Raw genomic sequence first — 20,902 nt, 5'->3', positions numbered from 1 at the left:
AACTGTGGAACTCCCTGCTGCTGGTCACACCAGCTTGAAGGCAGGGGCCTGGGATGCCCTCGACAACACTGCATTTCCTAGATTTGAAATGAGTCACCTTTTGGAGGAATGCAAGCAAGCATAGAATCCTAGAATCCTAGAATCAAAGAGTTGGAGGAGACCTCTTGGGCCATCCAGTCCAACCCCATTCTGCCAAGAAGCAGGAATATTGCATTCAAAGCACCCCGGACAGATGGCCATCCAGCCCCTGTTTAAAAGCTTCCAAAGAAGGAGCAATTGGAATGTGCTTCTGCAAATGTGTTTTTCCGCCCAGTTCACCCATGGCCTGGGTTTCTGCCATGTTTCAGGGTGCAGGGAGTCCACCTAGTCCCCAAAGGACCTCCTCATTGGGTGCTTCTCCATGTTCCACAAAGCATGAGAGGAACTGCCATGGGACGGGGAGTTCTATGTGACATCGTTCGGAACACGGCTGTTTATGACGCCAGGCGCTGACAACAGAGCCGGAGGTGGAAACCTCCAGGAGGATGAGGAGGATTCTCCTGCCTCTCCTGGCCCTCACCACGATCCGGCCCATGCACACCATAGAAAACAGATGCAGGTGAGAACTCAGGTCTGGCGTTCAGGGCATGCCGCCTCTGCCATTCCTTCCAGTTCATGGCAAAGATGCTTCTCCTTGGAAGAGAACTCCAGGAGAGAGAAGCAGGCCGAAGAGGAGGAAAGCGGGGATTGTGGTAGACGCAGTTCCATAGATTCCAGGGTGCTAGCTCAGTGGCATGGTTGGGTGCTTCTCATGCACCTCTTGGAATCCTGATACGTTGATACGTATTAATGACATGGAGCTATGTGTGTTTATATGTGACCCGTCTTGAGCCGTCTTGAGCCATAGTGAGAGGCGGGTAGAAATAATAATAATAATAATAATAATAATAAGTAGGTTCTTGTGGGTTTTTTCGGGTTTTTTGGCCATGTTCTAGAGCAGTGGTTCTCAACCTGTGGGTCCCCAGATGTTTTGGTCTTCAACTCCCAGAAATCCTAACAGCTGGTAAACTGGCTTGGATTTCTGGGAGTTGTAGGCCAAAACATCTGGGGACCCACAGGTTGAGAACCACTGTTCTAGAGGCATTCTCTCCTGACGTTTCGCCTGCATCTATGGCAAGCATCCTCAGAGATAGTGAGGTCTGTTGGAACTAGGAAAAGGGGGTTTATATGTCTGTGGAATGACCAGGGTGGGACAAAGGACTCTTGTCTGCTAGAGCAGTTCCATGGATTCCAGGGTGCTAGCTCAGTGGCGTGGTTGGGTGCTTCTCATGCACCTCTTGGAATCCTGATACGTTGATACATATTGATGTCATGGAGCTATGTGTGTTTATATGTGACCCGTCTTAAGCCGTCTTGAGCCATAGGGAGAGGCGGGTAATAATAATAATAATAATAATAATAATAATAATAATAATAAGTAGGTTCTTGTGGGTTTTTTCAGGCTATATGGCCATGTTCTAGAGGCATTTTCTCCTGACGTTATGCCTGCATCTATGGCAAGCATCCTCAGAGGTAGTGAGGTCTGTTGGAACTAGGAAAAGGGGGTTTATATATCTGTGGAATGACCAGTGTGGGACAAAGGACTCTTGTCTGCTGGAGCAGTTCCATGGATTCCAGGGTGCTAGCTCAGTGGCGTGGTTGGGTGCTTCTCATGCACCTCTTGGAATCCTGATACGTTGATACATATTGATGTCACGGAGCTATGTGTGTTTATATGTGACCCGTCTTGAGCCGTCTTGAGCCATGGGGAGAGGCGGGTAATAATAATAATAATAATAATAATAATAATAATAATAATAATAAGTAGGTTCTTGTGGGTTTTTTCGGGCTATATGGCCATGTTCTAGAGGCATTTTCTCCTGACGTTTCGTCTGCATCTATGGCAAGCATCCTCAGAGGTAGTGAGGTCTGTTGGAACTAGGAAAAGGGGGTTTATATATCTGTGGAATGACCAGTGTGGGACAAAGGACTCTTGTCTGCTGGAGCAGTTCCATGGATTCCAGGGTGCTAGCTCAGTGGCGTGGTTGGGTGCTTCTCATGCACCTCTTGGAATCCTGATACGTTGATACATATTGATGTCACGGAGCTATGTGTGTTTATATGTGACCCGTCTTGAGCCGTCTTGAGCCATGGGGAGAGGCGGGTAATAATAATAATAATAATAATAATAATAATAATAATAATAATAAGTAGGTTCTTGTGGGTTTTTTCGGGCTATATGGCCATGTTCTAGAGGCATTTTCTCCTGACGTTTCGTCTGCATCTATGGCAAGCATCCTCAGAGGTAGTGAGGTCTGTTGGAACTAGGAAAAGGGGGTTTATATATCTGTGGAATGACCAGCGTGGGACAAAGGACTCTTGTCTGCTGGAGCAGTTCCATGGATTCCAGGGTGCTAGCTCAGTGGCGTGGTTGGGTGCTTCTCATGCACCTCTTGGAATCCTGATACGTTGATACATATTGATGACATGGAGCTATGTGTGTTTATATGTGACCCGTCTTAAGCCGTCTTGAGCCATAGGGAGAGGCGGGTAATAATAATAATAATAATAATAATAATAATAATAATAATAAGTAGGTTCTTGTGGGTTTTTTCGGGCTATATGGCCATGTTCTAGAGGCATTTTCTCCTGACGTTTCGTCTGCATCTATGGCAAGCATCCTCAGAGGTAGTGAGGTCTGTTGGAACTAGGAAAAGGGGGTTTATATATCTGTGGAATGACCAGCGTGGGACAAAGGACTCTTGTCTGCTGGAGCAGTTCCATAGATTCCAGGGTGCTAGCTCAGTGGCATGGTTGGGTGCTTCTCATGCACCTCTTGGAATCCTGATACGTTGATACATATTGATGTCATGGAGCTATGTGTGTTTATATGTGACCCGTCTTGAGCCGTCTTGAGCCATGAGGAGAGGAGAGTAAATATAAATAATAATAATAATAATTCATCCTGACAGAGTTTTGGAGCACAAGACTCCTGACCTCACAATCGTGTGGAAAAACAAAGTATGGATTGTCGTTGTTGCAATCCCAGGCAACAGCAGGATTGACAAGAAGCAACTAGAAAAGCTGACATGATATGAGGATTTAATGATCGAACTGCAAAGACTCTGGCACAAGCCAGTCAAGGGAGCCCCAGTGGGGATCGTCACACTGGGTGCAGTGCCTCAAGACCTTGGCCTGCACTTAAACACAATTGGCGCTGACGAAATCACCACCTTCCTGGTGGTGTTGACTTCCTTCTTAACATAAGGAATGTTGTAAACATTTCTTCACCTCAAAAGAACAATTGTCACAGTTCCTATCACAGATTACTTTTCAGTTCTTATTAGCAACTTTTAATTACAGTCCAGAAAGCAGGTAGTTAGTCATTGCAGGTCTTAATATTATACTGGTCTCCAAAATTATTAACTCCATCCATACATCCTTCCATTCTTCCATTCATACCACACATAATAACATTAAATCCACATTTATCAAATCTGCATATTAAATTTTTGTGACATCTCTATTATACTTTGGTTAGACCTCTTCACCTGGAATGACCCCGTGGAACAATCTGCTGTTGTCTAGAAGACCCTTGGAGTCTCTTTCTCTGGAGGTTTTTTTTTAGCAGAGGTTGGATGGCCTTCTCTTGGGTGGCTTTGCAGAAGAGGGTGGACTGGATGATGCCTGGGAGTCTCATTGTACAGATATGCTCTTCTATTACTGTATTTACTCAAAGCTAATGCTCAACATATTGTCGAAGGCTTTCATGGCCGGAATCACTGGGTTGTTGTAGGTTTTTTCGGGCTATATGGCCATGGTCTAGAGGCATTCTCTCCTGGCGTTTCGCCTGCATCTATGGCAAGCATCCTCAGAAGTAGTGAGGTCTGTTGGAACTAGGAAAAAGGGTTTATATATCTGTGGAATGACCAGGGTGGGACAAAGGACTCTTGTCTGCTGGAGCTAGGTGGGAATGTTTCAACTGACCAACTTGATTAGCATATAATGGCCTGACAGTGATTGGAGCAAACTTTTGTTGAGAGTTGATTAGTTGTCCTTGTCCTTAGCAGAGCACCTGAGGAACCAGCCTGGACACAGCAGATTATTTGAGAACACAGAAATGTTGGACCACACTCACAACCACCATGTCAGACTATACAGAGAAGCCATTGAAATCCACAAGCATGTGGACAATTTCAACAGAAAGGAGGAAACCAGAAAAAGGAACAAAATCTGGCTACCAGTATTTTAAAAAACTCTAAAATTAAAACAGCACAACAACAGAGAGTAAACAAACAAGGACATCTAATCACCTCTCAACAAAGGTTTGCTCCAGGCACTGTCAGGCCATTATATACTAATCAAGGTGGTCAGTTGAAACATTCCCACCTAGCTCCAGCAGACAAGAGTCCTTTGTCCCACCCTGGTCATTCCACAGATATATAAACCCACTTTCCTAATTCCAACAGACCTCACGACCTCTGAGGATGCTTGCCATAGATGCAGGCGAAACGTCAGGAGAGAATGCCTCTAGTCTAGACCATGGCCATATAGCCCGAAAAAACCTATAACAACCCACTAATGCTCAACTTTTGGGGCTATTTTTATTATTTATTTATTTATTTATTTATTTAGGAGATTTCTATGCCGCCTTTCTACAGGTGGACTCAAGGCAGCTAAAAGCAAATGGGCACAAGTTCCAAGAATGCTCCGTAGCATCATCCATATTGTAAACAACAAAGTTAAATGACCTTGCCATAAAGTTAAATGACCTTGCCAAAACTGGGGTGTTGATTAGATGTGCATCAGACATTAATATTAGTGCTGAGGCAAAGCAAAAGGGGAAGCTGCTTCATGGGCCGCACCTGGAGCTCCTCTTTGTTGGACATAATTTCTAATGTAATTGCAATGACTCAATGCTATGCTATCCTGGGATTTGTAGTTTGGTGAGGCATCCACATTCTTTGGTCTTGTCTAACTACATAGCCCAGCATTTCATAGTATTGAACCACGGTAATTAAAGTACATTCATTAAAGTGTGCATTACATGCAACAGTGCATTAGTAAAGGTAAAGGTTTCCTCTTGACATTAAGTCCATTCGGGTCTGACTCTGGGACTCTGGTGCGCACCTCCATTTCTAAGCCGAAGAGCCGGCGTTGTCCGTAGACACCTCCAAGGTCATGTGGCCAGCATGACTGTGTGGAGCGCTGTTACCTTGAGTCGCCTGAGGGCTGAGAAAAGCGGTATATAAATAAAGTAAATAAATAAATACCTTCCCACTGGAGCAGTACCTATTAGGGCTGGGCGGTTTCGTTTCGTAATTTCGTAATCCGTTAAAAATTCGTTATTTTTTTTAATAACGAAGCGATATCGAACCATTCAGGAGCAACTAAAAAACGAAACGAATTTTTCCAATTCGTTTCGTAATTGTTTCGTTATTGATTCGTTATTGATTCGTAAATGTTTCGTTATTATTTCCGCATGTCTGGTGCAAGTTTTAGGGTTGCTGTTTGTTTTCTCAGTGAAAAAAAATATAATTATCACACCAACAGTCAACAACAGAGGGAGAGGGAAGCTTCAGAAGTTTTTTTAGCGTATTGCGCGATTGTGGCCGCCATTAACGAATCGATTCGTAATCGATTCGTAATTGTTTCGTAATTGTTTTATGATTTCGTAAATATCGAACTTTTTTTAAGGAAAATTTCGGAATTCTTTTAAATAACAAAACGCAAAAAACCCCTAAAAGCGAATCGAGTTTAGAAACAAATTTTTCCGTGTTTGGACAGCCCTAGTACCTATTGATCTACTCACATTTGCATGTTTTCAAACTGCCAGGTTTGCAGAAGCTGGGGCTAACAATGGGAGCTCACCCTGCTCCCTGGATTTGAACTGCTAAGCTTTCAGTCAGCAACTTCAGCAGCTCAGCAGTTTAACCCACTGCACTACCAGGGGGGCCCTAGGTGCATTAGACGAGTAAATACAGGTATTGCTCTTTTTGCACTGATCAGAGTTGCTCTTATACAATCTCAGTTTCTGTCAGGCAGAAATATTTGGCCTTTGTAGTTCCACTTCAGATGCAGAAGGACAAGGTTTTGAAAGGCATCAGAAACAAAGCTCAGGGGATGCTGCTGATGAGCAGAGCTCCCAAGGTGCCGAGTGCCTCTTCTCTTTGCAGTGAGATCTGTGGCCGGCGGCCCCTGGCCCCTTCGCACAGCAGCCCCTTCCCCATCGTCGGAGGGGTCAACACCTTGCCCGGGGCCTGGCCCTGGATGGTCAGCATCCGGAAACCGTCCAAGGAGGGCTACCGGCACACCTGCGGAGGCTCCCTCGTCGGGGCCACCTGGGTGCTCACGGCCGCGCACTGCTTCAAGGACAAGAGGTGAGTCAAATGGGCATGGAGGAGGCCACTGAGTCACAGAAGAGGCCAATGGTGGCAAGATCTACAGAGAACAAACCCTTTGAGGAGAGGCTGAAGGAGTTGGGCATGTTCGGCATGCTGGAGAGCCCTCCTCTGCTGTGACTGGTTCACCCTTCAGCCAAGGGGAGCACTGTTTCTGAGACTCCAAGTGAGGAGGGGAGAGCAGGTGTGCTCAGTGCATGGCAGCATTGTGCGCAAGCGCAGCTGAGGGAGAGTGTGTGAGATGGGAGGGAGGTTTGTCCCAGTGAGTCCTTTCAAGACATGGGGGGTCTGTGTGGGAAGTTTGGCCCCATTCTATCGTTGGTGGGGTTCAGAATGCTCTTTGATTGTAGGTGAACTATAAATCCCAGCAACTACAACTCCCAAATGTCAAGGTCTATTTTCCCCAAACTCCACCAGTATTCACATTTGGGCATATTGAGTATTTGTGCCAAGTTTGGTCCGGATCTATTGTCATTTGAGTCCACAGTGCTCTCTGGATGTAGGTGAACTCCAACGCCCAAACTCAAGATCAATGCCCACCAAACCTTTCCAGTATTTTCTGTTGGTCATGGGAATTCTGTGCGCCAAGATTGGTTCAATTCCATCATTGGTGGAGTTCAGAATGCTCTTAGATTGTAGGTGAACTATAAATCCCAGCAACTAAAACTCCCAAATGCCAAGGTCTATTTTTTCCAAACTCCACCAGTATTCACATTTGGGCATATTGAGTATCCGTGCCAAGTTTGGTCCAGATTTATCATAGTTTGCATCCACAGTGCTCTCTGGATGTAGGTGAACTACAACTCCCAAACTCAAGGCCAATGCCCACCAAACCCTCCCAGTATTTTCTGTTGGTCATGGGAGTTCTGTGTGCCAAGTTCCATTATTGATGGAGTTCAGAATGCTCTTAAATTGTAGGTGAACTATAAATCCCAGCAACTACAATTCCCTAATGTCAAAGTATATTTCCCCCAAACTCCACCAGTATTCACATTTGGGCATATTGAGGATTTGTTCCAAGTTTGGTCCAGATCCATCATTGGTCATGGGAATTCTGTGTGCCAAGATTGGTTCAATTCCATCATTGGTGGAGTTCAGAAGGCTCTTAGATTGTAGGTCAACTATAAATCCCAGCAACTCCATTTCCCAAATGTCAAAGTCTATTTTCCCCAAATTTCACCAATGTTCATATTTGGGCATATTGAGGATTCGTGCCAAATTTGGTCCAGATCTATCATAGTTTGTGTCCACAGTGCTCTCTGGATATAGGTGAACTACAATTCCCAAACTCAAGGTCAATACCCACCAAACCCTTCTAGTATTTTCTGTTGGTCATGGGAGTTCTGTGTGCCAAGTTTGGGTCAATTCCATCATTGGGGGAGTTCAGAATGTTCTTAGATTGTAGGTGAACTATAAATCCCAGCAACTCTATTTCCCAAATGTCAAAGTCTATTTTCCCCAAACTCCACCAATGTTCATATTTGGGCATATTGAGGATTCGTGCCAAGTTTGGTCCAGTCCAGATTTATCATAGTTTGGATCCACAGTGCTCTCTGGATGTAGGCGAACCACAACTCCCAAACTCAAAGTCAATGCCCAGCAAACCTTTCCAGTATTTTCTGTTGGTCATGGGAGTTCTGTGTGCCAAGTTTGGTTCAATTCCATCATTGGTGGAGTTCAGAATGCTCTTAGATTGTAGGTGAACTATAAATCCCAGCAACTACAACTCCCAAATGTCAATGTCTATATTCCCCAAACTCCACTAGTATTCACATTTGGACATATTGAGTATCCATGCCAAGTTTGGTCCAGATTTATCATAGTTTGCATCCACAGTGCTCTCTGGATTAGGTGAACCACAACTCCCAAACTCAAGGTCAATGCCCACCAAACCCTTCCAGTATTTTCTGTTGGTCATGGGAGCACTGTGTGCCAAGTGGATTAATGGGTCATGTTTCTTAATATCTGTTTGTTCGCATATACAAACCTTATGAAATAGATCCGACAAACGATTTACGAAGTTCTGCACATAGAATCATAGAATCATAGAATCAAAGAGTTGGAAGAGACCTCCTCGGCCATCATCCAGTCCAACCCCATTCTGCCAAGAAGTAGGAATATTGCATTCAAATCACCCCTGACAGATGGCCATCCAGCCTCTGTTTAAAAGCTTCCAAAGAAGGAGCCTCCACCACACTCCGGGGCAGAGAGTTCCACTGCTGAACAGCTCTCACAGTCAGGAAGTTCTTCCTCATGTTCAGATGGAATCTCCTCTCTTGTAGTTTGAAGCCATTGTTCCCTTGCGTCCTAGTCTCCAAGGAAGCAGAAAACAAGCTTGCTCCCTCCTCCTCCCTGTGGCTTCCTCTCACATATTTATACATGGCTATCATATCCCCTCTCAGCCTTCTCTTCTTCAGGCTAAACATGCCCAGCTCCTTAAGCCGCTCCTCATAGGGCTTGTTCTTCAGACCCTTGATCTGCTCCCTCCTCCCTGTGGCTTCCTCTCACATATTTATACATGGCTATCATATCCCCTCTCAGCCTTCTCTTCTTCAGGCTAAACATGCCCAGCTCCTTAAGCCGCTCCTCATAGGGCTGCACATCCCTAATCGATTGTGCAGGAAAGCAGCAGAGTCTTCTTCTCTGGAAGTTTCCATGCCTCTGGGTGTTGGGAGGGCTTGGACTGCATCTCCCAGTGTGGTGGAAGTGGGTGGACTGGATGGCCTCTGGGGTTCCCTTCCACTTCTGGGATTCTAGGGCTTGTGCTTCTCCGCCTTCTCAGCAGAGTCTCCTTCTCTGGAAGTTTCCATGCCTCTGGGTGTTGGGAGGGCTTGGACTGCATCTCCCAGTGTGGTGGAAGTAGATGGACTGGATGGCCTCTGGGGTTCCCTTCCACCTCTGGGATTCTAGGGCTTGTGCTTCTCCGCCTTCTCAGCAGAGTCTCCTTCTCTGGAAGTTTCCATGCCTCTGGGTGTTGGGAGGGCTTGGACTGCATCTCCCAGTGTGGTGGAAGTGGATGGACTGGATGGCCTCTGGGGTTCCCTTCCACCTCTGGGATTCTAGGGCTTGTGCTTCTCCGCCTTCTCAGCAGAGTCTCCTTCTCTGGAAGTTTCCATGCCTCTGGGTGTTGGGAGGGCTTGGACTGCATCTCCCAGTGTGGTGGAAGTGGATGGACTGGATGGCCTCTGGGGTTCCCTTCCACCTCTGGGATTCTAGGGCTTGTGCTTCTCCGCCTTCTCAGCAGAGTCTCCTTCTCTGGAAGTTTCCATGCCTCTGGGTGTTGGGAGGGCTTGGACTGCATCTCCCAGTGTGGTGGAAGTGGATGGACTGGATGGCCTCTGGGGTTCCCTTCCACCTCTGGGATTCTAGGGCTTGTGCTTCTCCGCCTTCTCAGCAGAGTCTCCTTCTCTGGAAGTTTCCATGCCTCTGGGTGTTGGGAGGGCTTGGACTGCATCTCCCAGTGTGGTGGAAGTGGGTGGACTGGATGGCCTCTGGGGTTCCCTTCCACCTCTGGGATTCTAGTGCTTCTCCGCCTTCTCTGTCACAGGCACCTCAGCAACTGGGAGCTGGTCCTGGGTGCCACGGAGCTCTCCCACCCGGGTCCCGATGCCGAGGTGCGCTTTCCCCGGCGAGTGGTGGAGCACGCCGAGTACCAGCCGCAGCGCCAGCACAACGACCTGGCCTTGATCGAGCTGGACGAGCCCGTCCTCTGCAACGACTACATCCAGGTAGCCTGCCTGCCGGACACCTCGGTCAACGTCTCCACCATGGGTCACTGCTACATCGCGGGATGGGGCTACACCCAAGAGAAATGTGAGAACACGCTTTTTTTGCACACTCCCCATATGTTAGTTATTTATTTATTCACTAGCCGTCCCCTGCCACATGTTGCTGTGGCCCACATGGGAGTTCAGTGTGGGAGGTTGGGCCCAATTCTATCGTTGGTGGGATTCAGAATGCTCTGTGATTGTAGGTGAACTATAAATCCCAGCAACTACAACTCCCAAATGTCATAGAATCATAGAATCATAGAATCAGAGTTGGAAGAGACCTCCTGGGCCATCCAGTCCAACCCCCTGCCAAGAAGCAGGAATATCGCATTCAAATCACCCCTGACAGATGGCCATCCAGCCTCTGCTTAAAAGCTTCCAAAGAAGGAGCCTCCACCACACTCCGGGGCAGAGAGTTCCACTGCTGAATGGCTCTCACAGTCAGGACGTTCTTCCTCATGTTCAGATGGAATCTCCTCAAGATTCTATTTTTCCCAAACTCCACCATTGTTCACATTAGGGCATATTGGGTATTCGTGTAGAGTTTGGTCCAGATCCATCATTGTTTGAGTCCACAGTGCTCTCTGGTTGTAGGTGAACTACAACTCCAAAACCAAAGGACATTGCCCACCAAACCCTCTCAGTATTTTCTGTTGGTCATGGGAGAACTGTGTTCCAAGTTTGGTTCAATTCCATCGTTGGTGGGGTTCAGAATGCTCTTTGATTGTAGGTGAACTACAAATCCCAGCAACTACAACTCCCAAATGTCAAGATTCTATTTTCCCCAAACTCCACATTTGGGCATATTGAGTATTCGTGTAGAGTTTGGTCCAGATCCATCATTGTTTGAGTCCACAGTGCTCTCTGGATGGAGGTGAACTACAACTCCAAAACCAAAGGACACTGTCCACCAAACCCTTTCAGTATTGTTGAAGGCTTTCATGGCTGGAATCACCCAGTTCTTGTGGGTTTTTTTGGGCTATATGGCCATGTTCTAGAAGCATTTCTCCTGACGTTTCGCCTGCATCTATGGCAAGCTTCCTCAGAGGTGAGGTCTGCTGGAGCTGGGAAAATTGTATGCTAATCAAGGTGGTCAGTTGAAAGATCCACACCCAGCCCAACTTACAAAAGCCTTTTGTCTCACCCTGGTCATTCCACAGATATATAAACCCCCTTTTTTCCCAGCTCCAGCAGACCTCACCTCTGAGGAAGCTTGCCATAGATGCAGGCGAAACGTCAGGAGAAATGCTTCTAGAACATGGCCACATAGCCCGAAAAAACCTTTCAGTATTTTCTGTTTGTCATAGGAGTTCTGTGTGCCAAGTTTGGTTCAATTACATCGTTGGTGGAGTTCAGAATGCTCTGTGATTGTAGGTTCACATTTGGGCATATTGAGTATTCGTGTAGAGTTTGGTCCAGATCCATCATTGTTTGAGTCCACAGTGCTCTCTGAATGTAGGTGAACTACAACTCCAAACCCAAAGGACACTGTCCACCAAACCCTTCCAGTATTTTCTGTTGGTCATGGGAGTTCTGTGTGCCAAGTTTAGTTCAATTCCAACGTTAGTGGAGTTGAGAATGCTCTTTGATTGTAGGTTAACTATAAATCCCAGCAACTGCAACTCCCAAATGACAAAATCAATTATTTTTAAGTGATGGTCACTCCTTGGGTTAGTAGGTGTCTTGTGGCCAAATTTGGCAGCAATTCATCCAATGGTTTTTGAGTTCTGTGAATCCCACAAACGAACATTACATTTTTATTTAGATAGATTTAATTGCAGTATTTATATTCTGTCCTTCTCACCCCGCAGGGGACTCAGGGAGGATCACAATGTACATATACGTGGCAAACATTCAATGCCATAGACACACAACATATATAGACAGACACACAGAGACTATTTAACTTTCCAGCTTCATAAGGGTATGCTTTGAATTCCAGCCACCAGGGGAGCTGTTGCTTCACCGTCCACTAGTGACACTGATAGAGTAGTTCCTCATTCTTTTGCACGCTGCTGGAGAATTTTATGGCATCGTAAATTAGTTAAATTAGCCTCCTCGCATAAGCGGTACCTACATTTCCTACTTGACAGATGCAACTGTCTTTTGGGCAGCAAAGGTTGACAGCATGCTAGACAAATGTTTGGGAGCTTACTCTGACCCGGGCTGGCTTCAAACTCATAACCTTTTGGTCAGTAGTGCAGCTGACTCCCAACTAGCTGTGCCACAACCTGTTTATCCCAGCTGGCAGGCCCGTAGCCAGGATTTCGTTTCGGGGGGGGGGGGGGGGGCTAAAAAAATTTCAGGGGGATTTCGGGGGGGCCCTGAGTTTCGGGGGGGGGCTGAGTCTGAGTGAAAGAGGGTCTACCCTAGCAAACCTTTTGTATCGTTACCCCAATAATACCCCCATCATGCATATGGGATATATTGAGTATGGTGATCAGATCATGATATGAATAAACATAACAGCTTAAATAATGCACCAGTAAGGCCTTTTCGCGAACCACCATCAGAATTTCAGGGGGGGGGGGGCTGAAGCCCCTCAAGCCCCCCCCCCCCCCCCCAGCTACATGCCTGCCAGTTGGTATCAATGGAGAGGTGGCAAAACCATGCAAAATAGAACCAAACAAGGATGCCTTGTTTATTTTCATGGTTTCCTCCTTTCTGTTGAAATTGTCCACCTGCTTCTTGTGGATTTCAGTGGCTTCTCTGTGTAGCCTGACATGGTGGTTGTGAGAGTGGTCCAGCATTTCTGTGTTCTCCAATAATCTGCTGTGTCCAGGTTGGTTCCTCAGGTGCTCTGCTATGGCTGATTTCTCTGGTTGGAGTAATCTGCAGTGCCTTCCATGTTCCTTGGTGCGTGTCTGGGCAATGCTGCTGCGTTTGGGGGTCCCTCTGTAGACTTGTCCACAGCTGCATGGTACACAATGGTAGACTCCTGCAGAGGTGAGAGGATCCCTCTTGTCCTTTGCTGAACGTAGCATTTGTTGGATTTTCTTGGTGGGTCTGCAGATAGTTTGTATGTTGTGTTTCCTCATCAGCTTCCCTCTGCGGTCAGTGGTTCCCTTGATGTCTGGCAAGAACGCTTTCCCTCTGTGTGGGCTTTCGTCTTGTCTCTCGTGGCTTCTTCTCGGTTGTCTTGCCGCTCTTCTGATGTCTGAGGTGGAGTCTCCGTTGGCCTGGAGAGCCCAGTTGAGGTGGTTCAGTTCATCTTGGAGGAGGTGGGCTTCGCAGATTCTTTCTGCACGGTCTGCCAAGGCTTCAATGGGGCTTCTTTGTTGACTTGGGTGACGGTTGGAGTTTTTATGTAGGTATCTCTCTGTGTGTGTGGGTTTTCTGTCAACGGTGTGACCCAATTGTTGATCTGGTTTGTGGATGACGAGGACATCTAGAAAAGGCAGTCTTCCTTCATTTTCTTTTCCAGGGTGAACTGGGTATTTGGGTGAATTCTGTTGAGATGGTCCAGGAACCTGTTGAGTTCTTCTTCTCCATGGCTCCAAATGGTGAAGGTGTCATCCACATCTCTGAACCATATCGTGGGCTTTTTTGTTGCTGTTTCCAGGGCTTGTTTTTCAAAGTGTTCCATGTAGAAATTAGCTGTGAGGAAATGTAGGTACTGCTTATGCGAGGACACTAATTTAACTAATTCACGATGCCATAAAACTCTGCAGCAGCGTGCAAAAGAATGAGGAAGTACTCCATACTCCATCAGTGTCACAAGTGGACGGTGAAGTGACAGCTCTCCCGGTGGCTGGAATTCAAAGCATACCTTCATGAAGCTGGAAAGTTAAATAGCCTCTGTATGTTTGTCTATATTTGTTGTGTGTCTATGGTCTATGGCATTGAAAGTTTACCATGTATATGTGCATTGCGATCCATCCTGAGAGGGCTCCCCATAGCTATTCCATCTTTCTGCTGGCACTAGAAGCATCACATCTGCTGAACTGCTGCTGTTGCTTTTGCTTTATCTTTTTGAATGCTTTTTCCCCCTTTTTGGAAATTCTCCCCCAACACAGGGCTCAATGGATGGAATCCTTGGAGTTGTAGTTTGGTGTGGTACATACCTTGCAAAAGACCTTGCAGGACTACAACTCCCATGGGTCTATAGCATTGAGCCAGGGCAGTTCAAGTAGTGCCAAACTGCATTCCTCCTGCAGCCTTGGTTTGAGTTTGGAAGACTTCATCCAGATCTGCAGCATGGGGTTCAGCAACCACACCTGTCACGTTGTCCCCGATTTCCGTTGCAAGGAGTGCATGGAATTCTTATTTGGTGACTCTCTTCTCCTTGCAGCCAGCTCTCCATCCGACATCCTGAAGGAGGCCAAGGTGGACCTCATTTCCTTAGAGAAATGCAACAGCAGCAACTGGTACCACGGAAACATCACCGACAAAAGCCTGTGCGCTGGATACGAGGGAGGTGGTGTCGACACGTGCCAGGTAGGGCTCCGTTATCCACAATCATGCATTGCAAGCATTGAGAATACTGCTCGGTTCAGCAAGAAAACTGTTGTATTGGATGGCTTCTAGAGAGACACTTCTGGGATCAAAGGTCTGGAGAACATGAATCCCTCTGAGGAGCGCCTTAAAGAACAGGGTATGTTTAGCCTCAGAAGAGATGGTTGGGAGGAGACATGATCACCATCTATATTTTATTTATTTATTTTATTTATTTATTTACTTTGCTTGTATACCGCAGTTTCTCAGCCCGCAGGCGACTCAACGCGGTTCATAACAAGAGCAAAAGTCAATGAAACAACATACAATATTTAAAACCATTAACAGCACAATATACAAAATAATGACACATCAATACAACACATTAGCATCTCATAACTAAAATCGTGATCCAATTCGTCATCCATAAATTCCGTTTCCTATATTCATCGTTCATTGCACTATTTATCCGAACGCCTGTTCAAACAGCCAGGTTTTTAGTTTTCTTCAAAACACCATTAACGAAGGGGCTGATCTAATGTCCCTGGGAAGGGCGTTCCACAGCCGAGGGGCCACCACAGAGAAGGCCCTGTCCCTCGTCCCCGCCAGCCATGCTTGTGAAGCAGGCGGGATCGAGAGCAGGGCCTCCCCAGAAGATCTTAGAGTCCTGGTGGGTTCGTAGACAGAGATACGTTCGGATAGGTAGCTTGGGCCAGAACCGTTTAGGGCTTTATAGGCCAATGCCAGCACTTTGAATTGAGCCCGGTAGCAGATTAGTAGCCAGTGGAGCTGGTGCAGCAAGGGAGTTGTATGCTCCCTGCGCTCCGCTCCTGTTAGTATCATGGCTGCCGAGCGTTGGACTAGTTGAAGCTTCCGAGCCGTCTTCAAAGGCAACCCCACGTAGAGAGCGTTGCAGTAGTCTATAAACATGTGAAAGGATGTCCTAAGGAAGAGGGAGGACTCTTCCTTTCTGTTGCCCTTGAAACTAGGACTTGGACCCATGGGTTCAAATTATAGGAAAGTAGATTCCATTGAACATTAGGAAGAACTTCCTGATCATACGAAGAGTCATTCACCAGTGGAACTCTCTGCCTCGGAATGTAGTGGAAGCTCCTTCCTTGGAAACTTTTAAACAGATGGTGGATGGCCATCTGTCAGGGATGCTTGGATTGTGCTTTTCCTGCCTGGCAGAAAGGGGTTGGACTAGATAGCCCATGTGGTCTCTTCCAAATCTGCAATTCTATGTTTCCTGCCACTTGGATTGTGACTTCCTGCCTGACAGAAGGGGATTGGACTGGATGGCCTTTGGGGGTCCCTTCTGATTCTATTGCAATATAAACCGCCCAAGATTCTCCTTCTCTGGAAGTTTTGAAATAGATGTTAGAAGTCCATGTTTTGGGAGGACTTTTGTTCTGTTGCGCGCTGGGCCTGTAACAGCTTTACTTTTCTATAGGACGTATACTTTAAGCCCAGCGGGAAGCCAGGGCGCCTCAAGGAGAGGTTCTCGGGGATTTTTCTGAAGTGATGGTCTTTAGAGTCTTTAATGATACAACAAAGTCTTTATTATGGAACAAACAACAAATCTTCAGTGGTTCAAACAACACTTCAAGGCTTTCTTAGTCTAGTCCTCAATGGGCTGGTACCTGACTTTGATTAACTGTACTTTCTCTGTAGGAAAAACCCTATTTAACCTCTCCCAGGCCATTTACTATCTATGCCTGATCGGTGTGGGTCCTACTACCGATTCCAAATGCGCCTGGGTATCGAGTAGACCTACCAGCCGAGGCTTGACGATATTTCAGCTGGAGTTACGTGGATCTGTAGAGCTGTCCTCACTCAGAGAATTCTTTGAGAACTTCAGGGCTGTTTTCCCTCTGTTTGCTGTGAGGCTGAGAGGCTGTGAGCTCTCAGCCAGAGCTTTGGGACCTTTTCCCTGGATGCTCTGTTTCCCTGGATGCTCTTGAGAAAATATGCTTTTCTACGGGAGGAGCTGGTCAACGTCCTATAGTCTAGCTTTCTTATGTGAGACTGCCCAAAAAATGGCTCCTTTCCCTCCCAGAGCCCTGAACAAGGGGTGGAATCAAAGCTTAATTATGATAGACAGGAGGCCTGCCCTATGACTGCAAACAGATAACAGAAAGAAAATAAAGTTGGAGCTCCTGGTACAGCTGTACCAGCACAACTTTAGTTGTGTCATCCTGGCAGAGTCTCCTTTGGAAGCTGGGTGGCAACTATTAGGTCTACTTTAGCTGTGGATATACCTGCACCGACGGTTGGACTAGATGGCTTTGGGGTCTTGACTAATTCCAAGGTACAGGCTGTAGAACCCTACAGTCAAAGAATCCTAGAGTTGAAAAGGTTCCCCAGAGGCAATCCAATCTGACCACCAAAGCAGGTTGCCATCTAGCTGTAGAGCCCCCATGGGCAAACTCGTCTAGCCCTCCAGGTCTTTTGGATTTCAACTCACACAATTCCTAACAGCCTACCCAAAACAGTGTTTCTCAACCTTCCTAATGCCATGACCCCTTAATACAGTTCCTCATCCTGTGGAGACCCCCAACCATACCATTCTTTTTGTTGGTACTTCACAATTCGTAATTTTGCTACTATTACGAATCATCATGTATCTGATATGCAGGATGTCTTTCCATTCACTGGACCAAATTTGGTACAAATACCTGATATGCCCAAATTTGAATATATGTGTGGTTGAGGGGATTGATTCCATCATTTGGGAGTTGTAGTTACTGGGATTTATAGTTCACCTGCAATCAAAGAGCATTCTGAACACCAATGATGGAATTGAACCAAGAACTCCCATGACTGACAGAAAATACTGAAAGAGCTTGATGGGCATTGACCTTGGGTTTTGGAGTTGTAGTTCACCTACATCTAGAGAGCACTGTGGACTCAAACAATGATGCATCTGGACCAAACTTGGCACGAATGCTCAAATGCAAAAAATGGTGGAGTTTGGGGAAAATAGACCTTGACATTTGGGAGTTGTAGTTGCTGGAATGTATAGTTCACCTACAATCAAAGAGCATTCTGAACCCCACCAATAATAGAATTCAACCAATCTTGGCACACAGAACTCCCATGACCAACAGAAAATACTGTATGGATTTGATGGGCATTGACCTTGAGTTTGGGAGTTGTAGTTCACCTATATCCAGAGAGCACTGTGGACTCAAACAATGATGCATCTGGACTAAACTTGACACAAATACTCAATATGCCCAAATGTGAACACTGGAGGAGTTTGGGGAAAATAGACCTTGACATTTGGGACTTGTATTTGCTGGGATTTATATAATTCACCTACAAACATTCTGAATCCCACCAATGATAGAATTGGGCCAAACTTCCCACACAGAACCCCTGTGACCAACAGAAAATACTGTGTTTTCTTTGGTGACCCCTCTGACACCCCCTCACGACCCCTCCAGGGGTCCCGACCCCCAGGTTGAGAAACGCTGCTCTAGAAAAAGAGATTCTGTGAAGTCTCCAGGCAAACGGTTGTGTTGCCAATTGCTCTCAAGATCAAGAAGTTCTTACAAATATTCAATCGAAGTCTATTCTCCTGTCACCATGAATCATAGAATCATATAATCATAGAATCAAAGAGTTGGAAGAGACCTCATGGGCCATCCAGTCCAACCCCCTGCCAAGAAGCAGGAATATTGCATTCAAATCACCCCTGACAAATGGCCATCCAGCCTCTGCTTAAAAGCTTCCAAAGAAGGAGCCTCCACCACACTCCGGGGCAGAGAGTTCCACTGCTGAACGGCTCTCACAGTCAGGAAGTTCTTCCTAATGTTCAGATGGAATCTCCTCTCTTGTAGTTTGAAGCCATTGTTCCATTGCGTCCTAGTCTCCAAGGAAGCAGAAAACAAGCTTGCTCCCTCCTCCTCCCTGTGGCTTCCTCTCACATATTTATACATGGCTATCATATCTCCTCTCAGCCTTCTCTTCTTCAGGCTAAACATGCCCAGTTCCCTAAGCCGCTCCTCATAGGGCTTGTTCTTCAGACCCTTGATCATTTTAGTCGCCCTCCTCTGGACACATTCCAGCTTGTCAATATCTCTCTTGAATTGTGGTGCCCAGAATTGGACACAGTATTCCAGGTAAAGTGGTCTAACCAGAGCAGAATAGAGGGGTAGCATTACTTCCTTAGATCTAGACACCACGCTCCCATTGATGCAGGCCAAAATCCCATTGGCTTTTTTTGCCGCCACATCACATTGTTGGCTCATGTTTAACTTGTTGTCCACGAGGACTCCAAGATCTTTTTCACACGTACTGCTCTCGAGCCAGGCATTGTCCCCCATTCTGTATCTTTGCATTTCATTTTTTCTGCCAAAGTGGAGTATCTTGCATTTGTCACTGTTGAACTTCATTTTGTTAGTTTTGGCCCATCTCTCTAATCTGTCAAGATCGTTTTGAATTCTGCTCCTGTCCTCTGGACTAAGAGACCTGGTCCTATTCCTGTGTGGGGCATCAGAGACCCTCTCCCCTTCTCCTCTCTGGCACAACCCATTCGGGATGCCCTTCAAAGAGATACCTAAACCAAGCTGGCTCTTCTTCCTCATCCTCCACTTGCAGCCTCTCATGGGATCATCGAGTTAGAAGAGACCACATGGGCCATCTGGTCCAACCCCAAGAAAAGCACAATCAAAGCATCCCTGACAGATGGCCACCCAACCTCTGTTTCCTAGGAAGGAGCTTCCACCACACTCCGAGGCAGAGAGTTCCATTGGGGAGAATCCGTTCGGACTATAACAACATTTCACTCCATTTTAAACACCTTCTTCTGACAGCATCACCCATTCTGTATCTTTTCATTTCATTTTTTTTCTGCCTCAGTGGAGTAGCTTACATTTGTCCTTGTTGAACTTCATGTTGTTACTTTTGGCCCACCAGCTCTCATGGCGGCCTCTTTCTCTCTTTTCCGGCTGCAGGGTGACAGTGGTGGGCCTCTCTTGTGCCGCGAAGCCCGCTCCGAGCGCTACTGGGTGGTCGGCGTCACCAGCTGGGGTCAGGGCTGTGCCAGAGCCCAGAAGCCCGGCGTCTACACTGCCACGCAGCACTTCTACGACTGGATCCAGGGCTACATTAAAAACGGGGAGGAATCCGAACTCCAGACTCCGCCATCGCCATCACCACCAGAAGAGACCTCAGCCGAACTGGAAACGAGCCCCGAAACAGAGACGGTGCCCACTCCATTTATTCAGAGCCAAACAGCTTATGGGGTAATGATTAAGAATGATGAGAGCGCAATGCAAATCAAAACCAGCCCAGAGACGACAACGACGACAACGACGACTACGACTACAACTACGACGACTACGACGACTACGACAACAACAACAACCCAAACACGGGAGGAAACCACGTCCCAACCCTCCACGACGACATCCCAACCACAGCCCCCTCCCATGAAGCCCCCCACAGTGTTTAAAGCAATCCATTTGTTGCCACCAGAGAACCAGTCGCAGGAGGAAGTCCAGTCCAAAGAAAAGGAGGAGGTCACAGTTGTGTTGGTCTCTACAACGGTGACCACAAAGGCGACCCCTTCCACCACCCGGTCCCAAGCCCCACCGCCCAAGCCCCCTCGGCGCAAGGAGATGATTGTGTCCAGTGCCCAGTACGGCAGCAGCAAGTGGGGCATCAAGTGGCCCAAGTATTGGCCGAGCAACAGGCAGGCCAATTCCCAAAACTAGGCCTCCTTGGGAAGACTCAGACTCTTTTCTTGTATTTCTTTTTGCAAGCCATGGAACATTTTTGTAGAAATAGACAGCAATCATCGCACTTTATACAGAACTTGTACTTAAAATAAAACCTACCACACTCAGACTGGTCCCTTTCCCGTTTCCTGCATTGATTTTGGGTTCAGCAGCAAACGCAGAAATACGCTGGGTGATATTGTGGACTTTTGGGGGTTATTTATTACAGAAATTAAGGTAAAGGGTTATTGTGTATGTCTATTACAGAAATTAAGGTAAAGGGTTATTGTGTATGTCTATTACGGAAATTAAGGTAAAGGGTTATTGTGTATGTCTATTACGGAAATTAAGGTAAAGGGTTATTATGTATGTCTATTACAGAAATTAAGGTAAAGGGTTATTATGTATGTCTATTACAGAAATTAAGGTAAAGGGTTATTCTGTATGTCTATTACGGAAATTAAGGTAAAGGGCTATTCTGTATGTCTATTACAGAAATTAAGGTAAAGGGTTATTCTGTATGTCTATTACAGAGATTAAGATAAAGGGTTAT

General features: G+C 46.4%; 1 protein-coding gene across 1 annotated transcript; it reads left to right on the top strand.

Moving 5' to 3' along the window:
• The first annotated feature begins 524 nt into the window (after nt 1-524).
• On the top strand, nt 525-20,346 carry LOC132775563 (acrosin-like). The gene is made up of 5 exons (XM_060776281.2): nt 525-598; nt 6,195-6,398; nt 9,967-10,232; nt 14,481-14,626; nt 19,585-20,346. The coding sequence occupies exons 1-5, from the start codon at nt 525-527 to the stop codon at nt 20,344-20,346; spliced, it is 1,452 nt and encodes a 483-aa protein (XP_060632264.2).
• The last annotated feature ends 556 nt before the right edge of the window (nt 20,347-20,902 follow it).

The sequence above is a fragment of the Anolis sagrei genome, chromosome 5 (assembly GCF_037176765.1).
Source record: "Anolis sagrei isolate rAnoSag1 chromosome 5, rAnoSag1.mat, whole genome shotgun sequence".
In the NCBI taxonomy this organism is placed as follows: Eukaryota; Metazoa; Chordata; class Lepidosauria; order Squamata; family Dactyloidae; genus Anolis; species Anolis sagrei.
This window is presented reverse-complemented; position numbering and strand designations above follow the sequence as displayed.

Bases quoted from the DNA above. Each gene is read 5' to 3' on its own strand.
- LOC132775563 (XM_060776281.2), top strand. From the start codon at position 525: ATGAGGAGGATTCTCCTGCCTCTCCTGGCCCTCACCACGATCCGGCCC. The intron at 599-6,194 runs GTGAGAACTCAG...TTCTCTTTGCAG, and splicing joins ACCATAGAAAACAGATGCAG to TGAGATCTGTGGCCGGCGGC. The intron at 6,399-9,966 runs GTGAGTCAAATG...TCTCTGTCACAG, and splicing joins CACTGCTTCAAGGACAAGAG to GCACCTCAGCAACTGGGAGC.